This window comes from Pan paniscus, chromosome 10 (assembly GCF_029289425.2).
Source record: "Pan paniscus chromosome 10, NHGRI_mPanPan1-v2.0_pri, whole genome shotgun sequence".
NCBI lineage: Eukaryota > Metazoa > Chordata > Mammalia > Primates > Hominidae > Pan > Pan paniscus.
The window spans coordinates 15,775,420-15,794,748 of NC_073259.2; the positions used below are offsets into that span (position 1 = coordinate 15,775,420).

Below are 19,329 nucleotides of genomic sequence, written 5' to 3' on the forward strand. Positions count from 1 at the left end.
CAACAGTAACATCAAACATCACTGATCACAGATCACCATAAAAGATATTGCAATAATAGTAAAAAAGTTTTAAATATTGCAAGAATTACCAAGATGTGAGGCAGAGACAGGAAGTGAGCACGTGCTTTAAAAAAAAAATGGCACTGATAGACTTGCTAGAGGTAGGGTTGCCACAAAACCTCAATTTGTAAAAAATGCCACACCTGTGAAGCACAATAAAGTGAAGTGCAATAAAATGAGGTGTGTGTGTATTATCACTGGGGAAACCCAACAGCAGGGACAAGGGAGGTCCCTAAGCTATTTTTGTAACTTTTTTTGTTAATCTATATTCATTTGAAAATAAAAACTGAAAAAAAATCTCAGGGGTTAACAGGCAGTATTTTTATTCCCTTGGTATGAACGCTAGCTATCCTCACTTTCCTTTTCTTCTTATGTCTCAGCCACATTGTTGATTCTGCCTCTCCTACTTAATAAATGGTCGCTGTACATCAAAGATGGTAAATTCAGAGATGGTGGATGTGCTGGTTCCAAATCAAAGCTTGTGAAAGTCATTGCTACTCTTTCTTTCTTGATGAATATGGACTTGAAGATTTCTCTATACAACACACCCAAATATGTGTTCTTTACTCTTGTCTTTTCCCAAATACTGTATTTTAACATGAACTTGCACATGTAAATCAATGGTTGACTCATTCAGAAACATCCATCTTAAGAAAAACAAAAAACAAAATAAAAACAAACAAGTATAAAGAGGAGTTAACAGTTTGTCAAAGTGCATCCTCCTAGAAGTTTAGCACCTCAAAATTTCCTCTAGATAATCATCCTACCCATTTTTTTGTTCGTTTTTTTGAGAAGGAGTCTCACTCTATAGCCCAGTCTGGAGTGCAATGGCATGATCTCGGCTCACTGCAACCTCTGCCTCCCAGGTTCAAGCAATTCTCCTGCCTCAGCCTCCTGAGTAGCTGGGACTACAGGCCCATGCCACCATGCCTGGCTAATTTTTTGTATTTTTAGTAGAGACAGGGTTTCACCACGTTGGCCAGGCTAGTCTCAAAACTCCTGACCTCACCTGATCCACCTGCTTTGGCCTCCCAAAGTGCTGGGATTATAGGTATGAGCCACTGCGCCCGGCCCCCATTTTGTTTTGACTGAAGTTGGACCCACTCTGATATCCAAACTGGGTCCCAACTGAGCCAATCAGTGCATCTTATCCACTGCCCAGGGTAATTTGTGTCCTGCCTATTTAATGTCAAGGTCATGAAAATGAGTTCTTGGATGAAGCTTGACACAAAACAATTTATATTATGTGACTATATACGTTATAGTAAGATAAATTATCAAACCAGGCAAAACTGAACTATACAGGGTTAGAGGTCAAGACAGCGCTAACATCTATAAAGAGAAAGAGGGTAGTAATTGGAAGGTTAAATGAGGAGAGCTTTTGAAGATTCTGGAAATGTTCTATTTCTCGACTTGGATGGTACTTACAAGAGTGCTGCCTCTCATAAATTATTAAATTTTGTGCTTTTAGTATTTGTCAATATGTATACCATATTTTATTTTGAAACAGCAAGAAGAGAGAATATGTTGAATTTTTTCTGTCCTTTTAGATTCTGATATGAACCATGGCTGTTGCCTATTTCTCATTTTATTGTAACCACGTATCTGTATTTTTCAAGTCCTATTTATCCTACGAGATCATGCTCAAATTTCAATTTTATTTTGAGTTATTTCTTCATTTTTCTTTAAAGTTGTCTCTGTCTCCCTTGTGACACTGTTCTATTCCGGGGTGGATTGGGAACAGATTCAAGCATCTGATTTCTAATGTTGAAAAAATTTTCTAGAAAGCCATTTTTCCTGTGAATCTCAGAATTCCAGTCATTTTCAGTTAGAGAGTAGAGAGAAGTCAATACTTTCTTCAGCCGGGTATCCCATTTTTTTTTTTTTTGGAAAAAAATAAAAAAACAAAATTATGCTAAATACTTTGAATTTAATTTTTACGCATTGAATAGAATTTTGAACAAATTATCTGGTCAATACTTGTAGTTTAAAATACAGGTGATAAAATGGACATAAGATGCCTTAACAAATTACATGAAGAGCATAACATTCAAGAGTTCAGAAAAAGTAAATAAAACAGAAACATTTACAATAAATCAAAATATATCATTATTAATACATTAAAATATAGACACCCATGTTTCTGTGAAATAAAATGGTCTTAATCATGAATATTGCATACTTATTCAACATTCTTCCAGTGAGATATGTCATTTAAAGAAACATATTAGGTTCATGTTTTGCCCTTTAGGTGATTAGAGATAAGCAATCATAATTCTAATACCGTGTTTCAATGCAGAGTGAGATTTCAGTCTTATCAATTGTTTTAGTCAATGACCAATTAAACTGCTTTGAATCATAAGAATTTTAACTCCTCTCTATAATTTATTTTTAAATTATGTAGCTTTTTTCCCTATTTCTCATATAACATGTAGAGTAATATTAGAGATAATCTATAAATGGGTCCATTATTTTAAGAAAGAGCATCTTGCCACAGCTGCACTTAGAACCTTTGCTGACTGACTACAGACTATAGGACATACTGATGTTTTATCCACAGTGTCCATGAAATGAGATATCATGAGGTAGAATCTCTAATAACATACAAAGGAGGCCGGGCACGGTGGCTCATGCCTGTAATCCCAGCACTTTGGGAGGCCAAGGCGGGTGGATCACGAGGTCAGGAGATCGAGACCATCCTGGCTAACACAGTGAAACCCCGTCTCTACTAAAAATACAAAAAATTAGCTGGGCGTGGTGGCGGGCGCCTGTAGTCCCAGCTGCTCGGGAGGCTGAGGCAGGAGAATCGAGTGAACCCGGGAGGTGGAGCTTGCAGTGAGCCGAGATTGCACCACTGCACTGCAGCCTGGGCGACACAGCGAGACTCCGTCTCAAAAATAAAAATACACACACACACACACACACACACACACACACACACAAAAACATACAAAGGAAGTGCAAGGCAGATCTACTCATCTAAGTTCCTAGAACATTTATGTTTTGATACCTCCTAAAATGAGTGAAGTTTGGTAATAATTTATACTCCATGAGTAAATGGATTAAAAGAGAGAGAGAGAAAGAGGAGTCATGTGACTATTCTCTTATAAAAGAAAATAATTTTGGAGATGTGGAGTTGAACCTTCAGAAGGCCAAGGGAAACTTACCCCCCGGCCCCTGCAGTACTGGGATTGCCAGAATTGGGATTCATACATATGTTTCGCTGTGTTTCCAACCAGGGGCTTATAAATTCTCTACTCTCTTTTTACTGGGTCAGACACTGTTTCAGAGAGCAATTGGCACTTGGTTGTGGGAAGATGGCTCTGCTTTCTCCCATAACTTGTTAAGTGTGCGGTAGTTATGGTGTTTTTCTGCTGTTTTTTCAAGTTTAATCTATGATCTGCCCAATGCAATTCACATTTTAGAGAACTGCACTAAAGGTAATATCTAAATGTGTGAAATTTTGAGACAAGAGAAGGAAGGAAACAGCACAATTCATCTTCACCCAGGTTATCCTGATAGCTCAAAGGATGAAAGTGTACCTGTGCTCACGCAAGTTGTAAACTTGTGCTCATTTGTATCCTGGTGTGTGGACACCATCTCTTTTTGATCATTCTATGGAATACAGGGAAAGAGAAACGTTGAAATTAAAATTATTATATTTGTATGCAATCACTTTTATAACTGTTTTCTTAGGAAAGCGCCAAGTCTATTCTGATTAAAAACAAAACCTCTTAAATTTTAACAAATCACACTCATTTCTGTACCTCTAGAAGATAGTTAAATGTGTCAATGTATATTTCATTAAAATAAAAATTATAATTTAAATATTTTTAAAACATTTAGACTATTATTGGTTAAATTTCTGTCTTTACCTAAGGATATTAAAAACTCAATAAAATAATTTTATATGCTGTCTTATTTTAATATATTTTATAAACTAAGTATTGCATTTTCTCCCGAGCCCGGTTTCAGCAACCCTAACACTCTTTCAGGGTTGTTACTATGTTTTACTAAATTGGGGTTTTCTTCTTCTCCCTTGACAAATTGCAAATTATTTCTGGGTCTTTGTCTTGCTCTCTTCTAACCAAACACTGGAGATTCTTTCTATGTATTATTCATTCACAAATGGGAGTAATGTAGGGTGATCTACTCTTAATGGTTCTGAGTTCTGCAGACCAAGTGAAAGTCCTTTGCCTCTTGCTTTGACACAGTGATCAACCCAATGATTGCTTCTAGACTTTCCCAAATGAAATATATAATCTATGCTCTGGTCACTTAGCACTTTTTACTTTTTCTCTGGGTGTTTTTCTTTTGTTTTTTCATCACCAAAGGAGTCACTTACTTGAACTTCTTTTCTCCCTGATCAATCCAGAAAACACTTTCTCCAAATATCATGTGTCTAATATTGTGCAGCACACTTTTATGATAATGGTACATATATATCTTAAGAAACTTAAATTGATAGTCTTATTTTGCATCTAATAGTACATTTCAGGTGCTAATGATATAATTGAGGAACACTTAACTAGGCTTCATGATTTCAGCACACAACATGCCAAGAGTCAAGAAAGCCTGGAGTTACAAAGACAATGTGACTATCAAACCAGAACCATTTCCACAGTTGAATAAAGAAATAATTAGGAAAATGAACTTAAGTTTGTGGTGATTGATACAAATTACAGAATACCATCTTTCAAAACATTCGAACTCTAAGTAAAATGAGTTAGTAATTATGCTTCTTGGAGATTTAAAGTTTTTTCTTAATTATTTTTTAACCAAAGTAAAACACACATGTGCTTTAAAAATCCATAGTACAGAAGGACTCATTATGAAATTTCACAGTTTTATTTCCCACTTGTGCTCACTGTTGGGAACAGGCCCCCAAATCTGGCCATAAACTGGCCCCAAAACTGGCCATAAACAAAATATCTGCAGCACTGTGACATGCTCGTGATGGCCTTGACGCCTATGCTGGAAGGTTGTTGGTTTACCTGAATGAGAGCAAGGAATACCTGGCCCACCCAGGGCGGGAAACCTTTTAAGGTGTTCTTAAACCATGAACAATAGCATGAGCGATCTGTGCCTTAAGAACATGTTCCTGCTGCAGATAACTAGCCAGACCCATCCCTTTATTTCAGCCCATCCCTTTGTTTCCCATAAGGAATACTTTCAGTTAATCTATAATCTATAGAAACAATGCTTATCACTGGCTTGCTGTTAATAAATATATGGGTAAATCTCTGTTCTAGGCTCTCAGCTCTGAAGGCTGTGAGACCCCAGATTTCCCACTCCACACGCTATATTTCTGTGTGTGTGTCTTTAATTCCTCTAGCACCGCTGGGTTAGGGTCTCCACGACTGAGCTGGTCTCAGCAGCTCACCCTGGTCCTGCCCCAAGGGGAAATGACTTTCATTCTGGTTCTCCTATTTTTATCAGATTTCTCTCTAATGGTATAGAAAGGTGCTTTATTACTTTTCCAGCAAAGAATCAATCTAGGATTTACTCTGTGTAAACAAACCAAGGTTCAGAGACAGTCTCTTCCATGTTACCATTAGGGTTCCATTCTGCGTTTTTTTAAAAAATTATGGTTTGTTTTGTTTTGTTTTGTTTTTGCTAAAAGCATTCAAGGATTCTTGACCTTGACAAGGAACAGAGGTATCTAGATGAAGTTAAATAGTAAGGATGCTATCTCTTTTAAAGGAAATTATTTCCAGATAATGATAAGAAAACTAGCTACAATATCCTTTGGGTGCAGGAAATGCATAATATAAGCAAACCTTGGAGATATTATGGGTTTGATTAGAGAACACCACAATAAAATAAGTCACACAAATGTTTTGGTTTCCTAATGTACATAAAAGTTATGTTTATACTATACTGTAGTCTGTTAAATGTGCAATAGCATTATGTCTTAAAAAACAGTATATCTACCTTAATTTCAAAATCTGTTATTGCTAAAAAAAATGCTATTGATCATCTAAGCTTTCAGCCAGTCCTAATTTTTTGTTGGTGGAGGGTCTTGTCTTAATGTTGATAGCTGTTGACTGACTGAGGTGGTGGTTGCTGAAGGCTAGGAGGCTTTGGCAATTTCTTAAAATAAAAAAAATGAATTTTGTGCACTGGTTGACTCTTTTTTTAATGAAAGATTCTCTGTAGCATGTGATGATGTTTGAAGCATTTTACCCACAGTGGAACTTCTTTCAAAATTGAAGTCAGTCCTCTAAAGCCTTGCCATTGCTTTATCAACTAAGTTTATGTATATTCATAGGAGTAGATTCCATCCCAAGAAACACTTTCTTTGCTTAGCCATGAGAAGCAACTACTCATATATTCACGTTTTCTCACAAGATTGCTGCAATTCCGCCACGACTTCAGTCTCCATTTCTAATTCTAGTTCTCTTGTTATTTCTACCACATCTGCAGTTACTTCCTCCACTGAATTCTTCAACCCCTCAAAGGCATCCATGAGAAATGGAATCAACTCTTTCCAAACTTCTGTTAGTGTTGTATTTTTGACTTCCTTCCATGAATCATGAAAGTTGTTCATGGCATTCAGAATATTGACTCCATCCCAGAAAGTTCTTAATTTACTTTATCCAGAACCATCAGAGGAATCCCTATCTTTGGTAGTTAGAGCCTTACAAAATGTATTTCTTAAATAATATTAATAAGACTTAAAAGTTGAAATGACTCCTCAATTCAAGGGCTGAAGAATGGATGTTGTGCTAGAAGGCAAGAAAACAACATGTATCTCCTTGTACATCTCCATCAGAGCTTTTATGTGACCAGGTGCATTGTCAATGAGCAGTAATATTTTAAAATATATAAGTTGTTTTCAGAGCAGTAGGTCTCAATAGCAGGTTAAAAATATTTACTAAACCATGTTATAAACAGATGTGCTACCATCCAGACTTTGTTTATTCACTTGTAGAACTCAGACAGAAGAGATATAGCATAATTCTTAAGGCCCTAAAGTTTCAGAAAAATAAGTGAGCAGTGGTTTCAACTTAAAGTTACCAACTGCATTAGCACCTCTGAAGAGAGACAGCCTCTCCTTGGAAGCTTTGAAACTAGGCATCACCTACTCTGCTCTAGCTATGAAAATTCTAGATGGCATCTTCTTTCAATATAAGAAAGAAGTCTGCATTAAAAATATGTTGTTTAGTGTAGCCACTTTCATCAATTAGTTTTGCTAGATCTTCTGGATAACCTGCTACAGCTTCTATATCAGCACTTGCTGCTTCACCTTGCACTTGTATGTTATGGAAACAACCTCTTTCCTTAAACTTCATGACCCAAACTCTGCTAGCTTCCAAGTTTTCTTCTGCAGCTTCCTCACCATTCTCAGCTTTCATATAATTAAAAAGAGTTAGGGTTCTAGATTAGGCTTTGGTTTAAGGGAATGTTGTGACTGGTTTGATCTCTTATGCAGACAACTACAACTTTCTCCATATCCACAATAATGAAAATGGACCCACCCCCAAATTTCATAAAATGAATGAAGGGGGAAAAATCCAACTAGGCTTGCAGCACAATGGCAGCAATGATTAAGCCAGCTTGTCCTTTGACTCATTTCTGTGTAGCCAGTTGTAGCTTAGTACCCTAGGATAATGTAGGCCTTGTCAGAAGACTTTTTTCTTTTTCTGTTCCATAGATAAAATCTAAGACATTGTGAGATGATAAACTTTTGTTTGAGGTTGTTCTTTAGGTTCTGCATACCAACAAAACCACCAATGCCACCCAGTGTGGAGGGCCCGGTGAGAAACTGACACATGATAGAATGCAGTTACCACATTCTGATGATTTCATCCCCCTTACCCTGACCAGTAGATGATCTCAAATGTTCCAACCCCTGCCCTCCACAATCCTTTAAAAATTCTTGCCCAGAACACCTTCACAAAAAATATTTGGGGCTTGAGAATTCTTCTCATTTTCTTGTTCTGTGCCTTGCGATTGTTAAACTCTTTCTCTGCTGCAAACCTGTAGTCAGTGTATTGGTCTGTTGCTGCACAGGGGGCATAGCAACCTGGTAGTACTATTACAATAAGGCTTCTTGGCTTTCTTAGCATTTGTGTGTTCACTTGGGGTAGCACTTTTAAAATTGCCTTCTAAGACATTTCCTTTGCATTTACAACTTGGCTAACTCTTTTGTGTAAGAAGCCTAGGTTTCAGCCTCATCTCAGTTTTGGACATGTCCTCCTAGCTTTTGATTTAAAGTGAGAGACATGAGAGTCTTCCTTTCACTTGAACACATGAGGCCATTGTAGGGTTATTAACTAGCCAAATTTCGGCATTGTTGTATCTCAGGTAATAGTTAGGCTTGAGAAGAGGGAGAACGAGATGGGGAACAGCTGGTCAGTGGAGCAGAACACACACAACATTTACTAATAGGTTCACCATCTTATATGGGCATGGTTCCTGGTGCCCCAAAACAATTACAAAATTGACATCAACAGGCACTGATCACAGATTGCCATAAGATATATAATATTAATGAAAATATTTTAAATTAATTTGAGCGTTGCAAAATGTGACGGAGAGACATGAATTGAATACATGCTTTTGGAAAAAATGGTGTTGATAGACTTACTTGACATAAAGTTGCCATAAACATTCAATTTGTAAAAAATGCAATTTCTGCAAAATGCAATAAAGTAGGCTGCAATAAAACAAGGTATGACTGTTCTCATCTATACAGAACGTGGGTTGTTTTCAAGACATTTACTCAACTCCCATAAAAATTCAGGATATTGATGCAGGGAAGTGCTGATGTCAGTGGCAGGTAAGTGTCACCCAATGCAGCCTCCCTTCTCATGCAACCACCCAACAGGTTCTTCCTGGCCATTGCACAGACAAAATCCATCAACTGAGACACCAGTATTGTAGCAGAGAAAGAGATTAATTGACACAAGGCTGTCCTACTTGGTAGAACTGGAGTTATCACTCAAAGTCTCCATGAAGGCTTGAAGGCTAGTATTTTTATGGACAATTTGGTGGGCAGGGGGTTAGGGAATGGGTGTTGCTGATTGGTTGAGGGGGAGTGAAACCATAAGGGTATAGAAAATGGTCCTCACGAGCTCAGTCCGCCTCTGGGTGGGGCCACAGGATTAGTTGAGTCATGAGCCAGGAGTCCAGGTGGGGTTAGTCTGAAAAAGCGCCTCAAAAAAAAACAAAACCAATCTTAACTTCTACAATATTGATGCTATCTATAGGAGCAATTGGGAAGGTCACTAGACACATGACTCCTGAGCAGTAAGTGATTATAGAAACTACACCTACACTTTAGCAGAGCTCAGGCCCCTCTCATAATCCTAACCTCGTGACCTTTTTATTAGTTTGTCAAAAGCTATTAGTTTGTCAAAAGCTGAGTTTTGAGAATGGCTATTATCATGCTTGCCTTAAGGTTAAACTATAAACTAAATTCCTCCCAAAGTTAGCTTGGCCTACACCCAGTAATGATCAAGTCAGCTTGGAAGTCAGAAGCAAGATTAAATCAACTATGCCAGATTTCTCTCACTGTCATAATTTTGCAGAGGTGGCTTCACTCATAGCATGAGAACCTTTGTGTCAGAAGCACTCCGTCCTGCTTCTCTGACCTCTTTTATCTGCCTACTCTCATTCACCATTTCACCTTTATGCTTATCCTCTTTTCCTTCATATTAGGGGAGTTTTTCTTAGTGTTGGGTTCCACAAAAATATGAAGCTCATTGAAGGGCTGGATGATTGACTCTTGAATGGCATCCTGAACTCCATAAAGGAGTAGGGACTGGGGTTTATTGGAGGGGGCTTCTGGAAGAGGGACATGTTGTGGGAGGGTGAAGGTGAGGAAATACATGTTGAATAAAGATTTTCTTGCTGTGTAAATAAGAGTCCTTCAGGGGAGAAATTGTTCAGGAGCAGCTCTTTTCCTGATATAGATAATTTTACTAATATAGATTTCCTTTACAGATGTAATTTTCCTTTACAAAAGGGCAGCGTTTCACATGACCTACTCTTGTGTCTGCAGTTTCTCAAAATAACCAGCTTGAAATATGCCAACAAAGAAAAATATTTTTGGGGGACATATTTAGTCTCCTGCTATCATATTTTGGGGTGATATGTCCTGAGCCCCAACAACACATTTCTTTTTCTGGCATGCATCCCCAAATAGCCCCTGCATATAAGATAAGCAAAATAATTTGGGATATTTATATATCAAGTCCTGAGATCCATTGGTATGAGGGTGGCAAAGTTTTGAGCAGATCTAGGGGGAAAAGAAGTCCCAAGGCCTACAGATGCAAAAGTCTGTTTAAGTAAAACAAAGGTTCCTAGATATAAGAGAGGGGCAATGATAACTTGGGCTATAAGATGAAAGGCAAGGAGTGTTTGCTTCTATGCATGTAATTGTATGTATATTTCTCATTATCTATGTGGACAAAACTTAACCAGTTCTTCAAGAAGGTAACATAAAGGATTGGATTGTCAAATCAGTATCACAAGCATCCTCAGAGATTTCACCCAGTATCATGCTTTACTCATAATTTCAGTTATACAATAATTGTGAGATGCAGACAAAACAGTGGAAAACCCAGGCCTGCAAAAGCACCCACTCATTCTTACTTTCCCCTTAGGACACACTCTGGCCCAGACAAACAGATAAACATATGAGGTCTCTTAATGGTGTTTGTGGCTGCACCGTTTACACAAAAGGAGATGTTTTGGTTATGACACATCTCCATTTTATACTCAGATGGTTACATGGTTATGGTTACACATAGCTTATGTGACATTTTTCCAGGAAGCCAGCCTCCATAAACCCACAGATTCTAGTTTTATGCTTTTTTTTTTATATAGTGTGTTTTGCTCTTGTCACCCAGGCTGGAGTGCAATGGTGCGATCTCAGCTCATCAAGTTCAAGAGACTCTAATGCCTCAGCCTCCCAAGTAGCAGGGGTTACAGGTGAGTGCCACCATGCCCGACTAATTTTGTATTTTTAGTAGAGACAGGGTTTCTCCATGTTGGCCAGGCTGGCCTTGAACTCCTGACCTCAGGTGATCCACCTGCCTTGGCCTCCAAAAGAGCTGAGATTACAGGCGTGAGCCACTATGCCCGGCCTTAGTTTTATTTTTTTATTTGATTTTACCACTAACAATTTTAGACAATCTAATACATCCTGCTAAAATCATTCCATTGATAAGGATTTTGCAAGCAAAACACACTATATATAAGAAACCACTATAGCTAGTAGGTTTGTTATTAGCATGTTTACAATGAGATTTTACCAGGTCAGTAACGTCTTTTGTTTTTTCTCAGGGAGCCCTCTCTCCCTGTTAAAAGAATAATTTGCAGCCTGATGTGAGCAATTTTCTTTCCGCTCAAAGAATGCATTTTCTAAAAGCAGTGAGATCAAAATAAATTTTTCCCTTGGGGATACTAGAACGTATACTATTATTTTGTTCTGCAACATTTTAGTTATACATTTTTAGGTAGGGAAAAGACTTCACTGTTTATATGTTAAGTGAACATTAGTTTCTTTTCCCTGGCTTTTGACTAAGGTTTAAAAGTTGACTTAGCTATTGAAGTCATCACTTGCTCTTACCAAGGGCACTAGTAAATTGCAGGGGAGGAAGAGGGCGTCTTCCTGCAATGGATACTAGGGGATGGAAGGTCCTGCAAAGAGAGATGTTCTTTTGGCAGGATACCTAACTTTTCAAAAGCAAATTTACATAAGTGAAGCTGGATATTTCAGCGGAATTTAGTCTGGGTTCTCTCGGCAGCACACTCAGAGAATACTTTGAGTAGAAACTTTATTTGGAATTGTGTATGCAATAAAGGTAGGAAAGGAAATGTAATAGGAAAGGGAAAGTGGAACGCAATAAAGGTTATTTTCTTAATCTAGCTTCTAGAGGAGGTGACTGGAACATAACACTATTGAGTAATTCTGGGAACTGGGCAAAACACAATGTTCAGAATTACCTGACTTTAGGGCTGAGACTGCTGGACTATATAGCAAATCACAAGATTCGTTTGTTGACGCCCATTCTGGTGATGATTATTCAGCACTTCCGGATTAGCATGTCTGAGAACAGCAAGGCTTTCAGCAGTTATTGGAGAAAAAAAGAACCCATAGATACAGCTGTACAGATAACTAGTTGGCCATAGTTTCCCAAATATTCCAAGGGACATAGGCGAGGCAATGATAACCTCAGGAACAAGTGGAGATGAGTGGGAGAGATACAGTACATGGAAATCATTCAACTGTCTACATACAAAAATAAATAGAAAGAACAGAGGCTGGGCGTGGTGGCTCACGCCTGTAATCCCAGCACTTTGGGAGGCCGAGGCGGGCGGATCACGAGGTCAGGAGATCGAGACAATCCTGGCTAACACGGTGAAACCCCGTCTCTACTAAAAAAAAAAAATACAAAAAATTAGCTGGGCGTGGTGGTGGGCGCCTGTAGTCCCAGCTACTCGGGAGGCCGAGGCAGGAGAATGGCGTGAACACGGGAGGCGGAGCTTGCAGTGAGCCGAGTGAGCCACTGCACTCCAGCCTGGGTGACAGAGCGAGACTCCATCTCAAAAAACAAAAAAACAAAAACAAACAAAAAAAGAACAATCAGAGTTGGCAGCTCAGAAAGAATTAAAGAGGTATATACATATATGTTTACTGTGTGTGTGTGTGCGCCTCTGTGTGTGTGTGTGTGTGTGTGTGTGTGTTTAGGTATATTAAATATTTAAGCCTGGAGTTCTTGAAGTAAACTTGTATTTGTTGGATTTTTATTTCTAAGTCAGTGAACTAAGATGAAAAAAAGACAATGATTGATGGATGTATTCTCACCAAACAGGGTTCTAAAAACTTAGAACCTCTAACTTCCAAATAAAGGTGGTTGTGTTAGTAATGAAAGTGTAGTAATAATCCCTATTGCACATTCTGTCATAAATTTGTACTCTCTCAAGAGAAAAACTAAAAGCAAACCCCTAATCTCCTATATTTTGAGGCAATTTTACATGGGGGAAAAATAATATCAGACAGGTTTCTTCCAGACCAGCTTTTTCTAACACTAAAACTAAAAATGAATAGATTTCAAGTAAGCAAAGGATTTTTAAATAAATCACTTCAACTAAGATTTGCATATAGTCTGGATGAAGTAGATTTTACGCTTATATTCTTCAGTGAGGATTTATAGCTCAACAAATTTGGTGGTGCAATGAAAGCAGCTCTAGGCACACAATGCAAACTGAAAAGATGGAAAGTTTTGACTTCATAAAAACTGAGAAGTCAAAGTAGTCTTTTCTTTCATTTTTTTCTGTTGTTGGTTGAAAGCCCATCTTTTACAAAAGGGTTTATCTATAGTAATATTATAATGCTTGAACATAAACAATATACAAAATATAATACACAAAACGTTTATTTGAGTGTCTGCTTTTGTATGGGGGTGCATGGTAGATTGTATTTCCAGATACTAAATCATGGATCGAAATCTCTCCTTTCAAGATTCTTATTATAGCCAGTCTCTTCCACATTGGAAATTTGACCTGTTCCACATTTGATATTCCTATTAACAAGGTTACTCTTCTGTAGATGAAAAAGTGTATATCGAAGTATCAGTATAGTATCTGAATTAGATAACACACTAAACAATATAATAATGTATTAGTAAAAATAAGGAAAATAAAGAAGCTGAAGTCGTGCTTAAAGAACTTTAAGAAAATGAAAATTGAGGTGTTGAAAAAAGCTTTTAAGGCTAACGTGAATGAGGCGTCCAAGTGGGAAACGCATCCAGTTCTACTTTTTTGAACTTTGCCTGTCGTGGCCAGGATAATTAGGTAGAGATCAGAAGAACAGAGTGAGACATGGAAATCCCAATTTATGTGACCTTGGGCAAATTACTTAGCTCTGTATGCCTCAGTTTTCTCACTGATAGATTGAAGATATTTATATATCTTTACTATCAAGCCATTTACAGAAATAAATGAGCTAAGATATGCCAAGTGCTTTAAATTGTGTTAAGTACAAGGTAAATAATAAATGTTTATTATTAAAAGAGGAAAATTCCGTAAGTAATTTTGTTATGCTAAGTAAATTTACCTTTGGTTTGCCCATCATTTCCTTCATTTTCCAGATAACCCTTTAAAATGAATTTGATTTTCAAACAATAAAAAACAAAACAGCAACAAAACTCCCTCTGACCTCCTCTCACCTTCTTTAGTCCTTGCCAAAGTGTTAATATTGCAAAAGTACTGTGAGAATTTCCTGTATTGTGGTTCCTGGAACACTTTAGAGTCTTGTGATTCTACTGCTTCTTATTCACACTATAATACATGTCTCACCAATAGATGATTCAAGAACATCATTTAAATACACAATTTTTCATTCTCTTTTTTTGCTAAATTTCTTCATACTCAACTTTCAGATTCTTTAATCTCCAGCTCAGCTCCAACAATTCAACGCTGTTCTTTCTGAAAAAGTACACATCGTGCCTTCTCTACTTCGCTCTTGGAACATAATTTCTCATGGCAGGTATGTGTGATTTCAGTCACTAAATTAAAAATAACCAGAAAAGCTATTTCTTGGATTGGCTGATTTTGGGGTAATGCTTTAAGAGAAAAGGACATGATTAACAGTGGATGTTTTTAGGATTTTCATGCATTAGCACTTTCCACATTCATTATATTTTCCTGATTCTTCATTGTATAACTTAGACATGATTTCATGAAGTTTTTTTCACAGGTTTGAAGAGTGGTTTCTGACAGGGCTACCTTTAAATTCTGAGTGAGAACTGAACTTTAGCCTGGTTAAATTGTGAGCAACAGTGTTCTAGTATAGCAATAGAAAATGCCAAATATTAATGACACAATGCTGAAAAGTTTTTAATTGACTATTTATGTTGTGACATCCAAAAATTACACAAATGAACAGTTTGACACATTGTACTGTTGTTAATGACATCACTCTTTGAGAGTGTGTTCACGTTAGCACAGAATCTCCTAATGTTGAAATGTTTTAGGTGAAAGGCCTAAAAGCAAGTAATTTTGAGTATGAACAAATGGAATGTTCTAGGGGAAAAAGGATTGTTTTATGTATGTTCAATATACTGTGAAATGAAGCCAGGCCTCAAAGTTGTTACCCATCAATTTGTTATCAGTTATCACACCAAGTCCAGAATGTTCCTATGTCTTCTTTTCCCTATAATATCTCTACGAACCAATGAGCAGCTAGACATTTATCAGAGCAAAACCTGCACTGAGATGAGGAGAGGGCATACTCTCAACTAGTATTATTGTGACAATGGTAGACTATGTTGAATGAAAGATTCTTGAGCTAGACACACTTTCATGTGATTTCTGACTTGGATACTTACTTGCTTTGATACCTTGAGAAAATAACATTATTATTGGACCTTATGTTTTCTCATCTATGTAATGAGAACCATACTATCTATCTTGTGATTTTGTTGAGAGAATAAAAATAAATGCCTGTTATGTAAGTCCATAAAACACAACGTGGTGCTTGTTAATATCTTCTACCTCCAGATCTTTAAGCACCTCTGCCAATTTAAAATAAATGGTAAATTCACTTTACTGCAACAGAGCTGGTAGAGAAGAAAATGTTTGAATAATCTTCCTGAAGAATAAGATACATCACATAAAAATGTTGGTATTGGGTGAAGTCCCGATTGGAAAGTCTTCAGTGTTTTATTGGCAAGATGACTCCGTTATCGAATGAAAGAATGTTGTGGATTCTCCGTCACTAGTTTCTGCTTTTAAGAACTCAGCTCCTGAGTTTGCTCTTTAAGTCATTACTCTGTCTGTCTTTCTCTACAGTGTTTAAGACCACTCTGTGGAGGTTAATTTCTGGGACCTTAGGGATAATATGCCTTTCGTTGATGGCTACGTTGGGAATTTTGTTGAAAAATTGTAAGTTTTTCTAAGCAAGTCTCCATAAAAATCAAAACTGTGAAGACATCATTTAATAATAAAGGCTTCATCTTGCTAATGTGTAATATTTTAGTATTTCATAAACCCATACCTAATTAAACAAATTTCTAATCATTTCTTATAGCTTTTACTAAACTGAGTATTGAGCCAGCATTTACTCCAGGACCCAACATAGAACTCCAGAAAGGTAGGTCACATTTTTTGGAAAACTTAGCATTGGTAAAAGATTAAATAGGCAGTTTCTTGTTTTTCACACAGAGAGGCATGATGGAATATTATACTTAGTAATAGAAATTTGCCTACCAGTGTAGGATAGTCTCATTTTACATTACTCAATCTAATGTAAAAATGATTAAATTACACTGAATGTGTATCATTTGTACATTTAACTAATCAGGAAAATAGTAGCCTGAAACGAAAGATATGTTTCCTATATGAGTGCTCATAATTAAGTAACAAAAAATAAACCACAGGAAATGTTACAGTTAATCCTCATTACCTGCCTGAATTTGCTTATAACCTATACTTTTGCATCTCACTACTTTTCCTTTTCCAGAATATACTGCACAGATTTCTAAACCTTACTTATCCAGTGAAAGCCAGCTCAAAGTCCAATTTTTGTTTTTGGAGATGGAGTTTTGCTCTTGTCGTCCAGGCTGGAGTGCAGTGGCACAATCTTGGCTCACTGCCACATCAGCCTCCCTGGTTCAAGTGATTCTCCCACCTTCCTGCCTCAGCCTCCCAAGTAGCTGGGACTACAGGCGCCCGCCACCATGCCCAGCTAATTTTTGTGTTATTAGTAGCGTCGGGGTTTTGCCATGTTGGCCAGGCCGGTCTTGAACTCCTGACCTCAGGTCATCCACCTGCCTCGGCTTCCAAAGTGTTGGGATTATGCCGTACCCAGCAGAGCCACTGCACCCGGCCTCAATTTTCTAAATATATATTTTTCGGAATGCGCCCCAAGTTGTCTCACCATCATCTTGATTATATAGTGTTTATTTACAGTGCAACATCTTGGCCAGGCACAGTGGCTCACGTCTGTAATCCCAGCTCTTTGGGAGGCTGAGGTAGGCATATTACTTGAGGTCAGAAGTTCCAGACAGGCCAACCCCGTCTGTACTAAAAATACAAAAATTAGCCAGGCATGGCGGCACGCACCTGTAGTATCAGTTACTCAGGAGGCTGAGGCATGAGAATCACTTGAACCTGGGAGGCGGAGGTTGAAGGGAGCTGAGATGGTGCCACTGCACTCCAGCCTGGGCAACACAGCAAGACTCTGTCTCAAAAACAATTAAAAAATATAAAAATAATAGTGCAACATCTTCAGCACTACTTATATGGCAAAGATTTGAGTGCCTATGACGTGTCATGTTTTTATTACTATGGATAACAAATGTTGAAGACACTATTATTGATAAACTGTATAATTAAGCCTCAAGATAATTGGTTTATTTATATTCCCTTTTCAAAAATAAGATGTCCAAACATATATCAAAATTCTCCAAATGTGCCATATTCTTTTCTGACTCAGAAAGTATGCTAAAATGTTTTCCTCCTTTAAATCTTTTTCATCTAGTTAACTCCTATTTATGCTACAGTACTTAGTTTTGAGTCACTTCCTCAAAAAAAGGTTCTTGTAGCTGCCGCTCATCTTCCACTCTGCTACATGCTGTTTTAACATACTTAATTTTTTTGTACTTATCTAAATCATCACTAAATATCATTAATAAATTATTGAAAATTATATAATTGTAATTCTATCTCTAGAATATAATCTCCATGAGGAAAAAGCATCATGTTCATGTCTAATTAGTTCACATTAGTAGCCCCTGAAATGTGGTGTATACAGTAGATTCTGAATGTTAAAAGAATACACAGCAAATAATTTTTGAATAAATAGCATTGAAAAAAATGTCTAGTCTCCAGTGTCATTAGTCATGCTTTATGTTTTCTGTCAGATTCTGACTGCTGTTCTTGCCAAGAAAAATGGGTTGGGTACCGGTGCAACTGTTACTTCATTTCCAGTGAACAGAAAACTTGGAACGAAAGTAGGCATCTCTGTGCTTCTCAGAAATCCAGCCTGCTTCAGCTTCAAAACACAGATGAACTGGCATGTGCTGAGTCTGATTTTCTACATTTTCTTTGATCTAGAAAAATATACTATCTAAACAAGTTAAATACTTTGGTTTAAGTCATTAATCACATAGTAAGTGGATGGTTATATTGGAATTGAGTTATCTGTTCTGTGTACCTTAAAGTAGTCATTGTAAAATCTTTATTAAATTCCTTAATGATTATATCATGGGAATACAAATCAAGATAGGTGCCAAATAAAGTGAAAGAAACTTTTCAGGAAGAATTCAAAGAAGATAATAGGTCATTATATTTACCCATTTTATTTGAAGAACCAACGGAATGACTGTGATTCTTAACTCTTTTAACTGAATTTATAATTTCTTTTATAATTTTATAGTTTTTGTCATCTTTCTGGGATATAAGCTAATATGGAAAATATGGTAAGAAAACGTACCCAATTCTTTTTTTTTTTTTTTTTTTTTTTTTTTTTTTTGAGACAGAGTTTTACTCTGTTGCCCAGGCTGGAGTGCACTGGTGCAATTTCGGCTCACTGCAGCCTCCACCTCCTGGGTTCAAGTGGTTCTCCTGCCTCAGCCTCCTGAGTAGCTGGGATTACAGCCACCTGCCACCAGGCCTGGCACTTTTTGTATTTTTAGTAGAGACAGGGTTTCACCGTATTGGCGAGGCTGGTCTTGAACTCCTGACCTCGGGTGATCCACCCGCCTTGGCCTCCCAAAGTGCTAGGATTACAGGCATGAGCCACCGTGCCTGGCCCTAATTACCCAATTCTTTGTTTGTTTGTTTGTTTGTTTGTTTGAGATGGAGTCTCGCTCTGTCGCCCAGGCTGGAGTGCAGTGGCGCAATCTCGGCTCACTGCAAGCTCCGCCTCCCGGGTTCACGCCATTCTCCTGCCTCAGCCTCCCGAGTAGCTGGGACTACAGGCGCCCACAACCACGCCCAGTTAATTTTGGGTATTTTTAGTAGAGACGCGGTTTCACCGTGTTAGCCAGGATGGTCTCGATCTCCTGACCTCATGATCTGCCCACCTCTGCCTCCCAAAGTGCTGGGATTACAGGCGTGAGCCACCGTGCCCAGCCCCTAATTACCCAGTTCTTAAGAAAAAGTGCGGCCGGGCGCGGTGGCTCAAACCTGTAATCCCAGCACTTTGGGAGGCAGAGGTGGGCGGATCACAGTCAGGAGATCGAGACCATCCTGGCTAACACGGTGAAACCCCGTCTCTACTAAAAATACAAAAAATTAGCCGGGCGTAGT

The 19,329-nt window shown here is 37.9% G+C and overlaps 1 protein-coding gene across 5 annotated transcripts in view; it reads left to right on the forward strand.

The window, feature by feature from the left end:
- The window catches only part of KLRD1 (killer cell lectin like receptor D1), a 97,221-nt gene that overhangs the window by 58,599 nt on the left and 19,293 nt on the right, over nucleotides 1-19,329 (forward strand). For 2 of the 5 annotated variants that reach the window (XR_010108808.1, XM_055095385.2), the window contains exons 3-6: nucleotides 14,457-14,563; nucleotides 15,868-15,960; nucleotides 16,106-16,168; nucleotides 17,940-18,091. Coding sequence is in view for 3 of the 5 variants with exons in the window: in XM_055095385.2 (XP_054951360.1) it covers nucleotides 14,557-14,563; nucleotides 15,868-15,960; nucleotides 16,106-16,168; nucleotides 17,940-18,091 (315 nt within the window). In the remaining 2 variants the exon portion in view is untranslated. Of the gene's footprint in view, nucleotides 1-10,735; nucleotides 11,002-14,456; nucleotides 14,564-15,867; nucleotides 15,961-16,105; nucleotides 16,169-17,939; nucleotides 18,092-19,329 lie in introns of those variants that run through there. The other 3 variants (XR_010108809.1, XM_063593002.1, XM_057299376.2) reach the window with 3 other exon arrangements.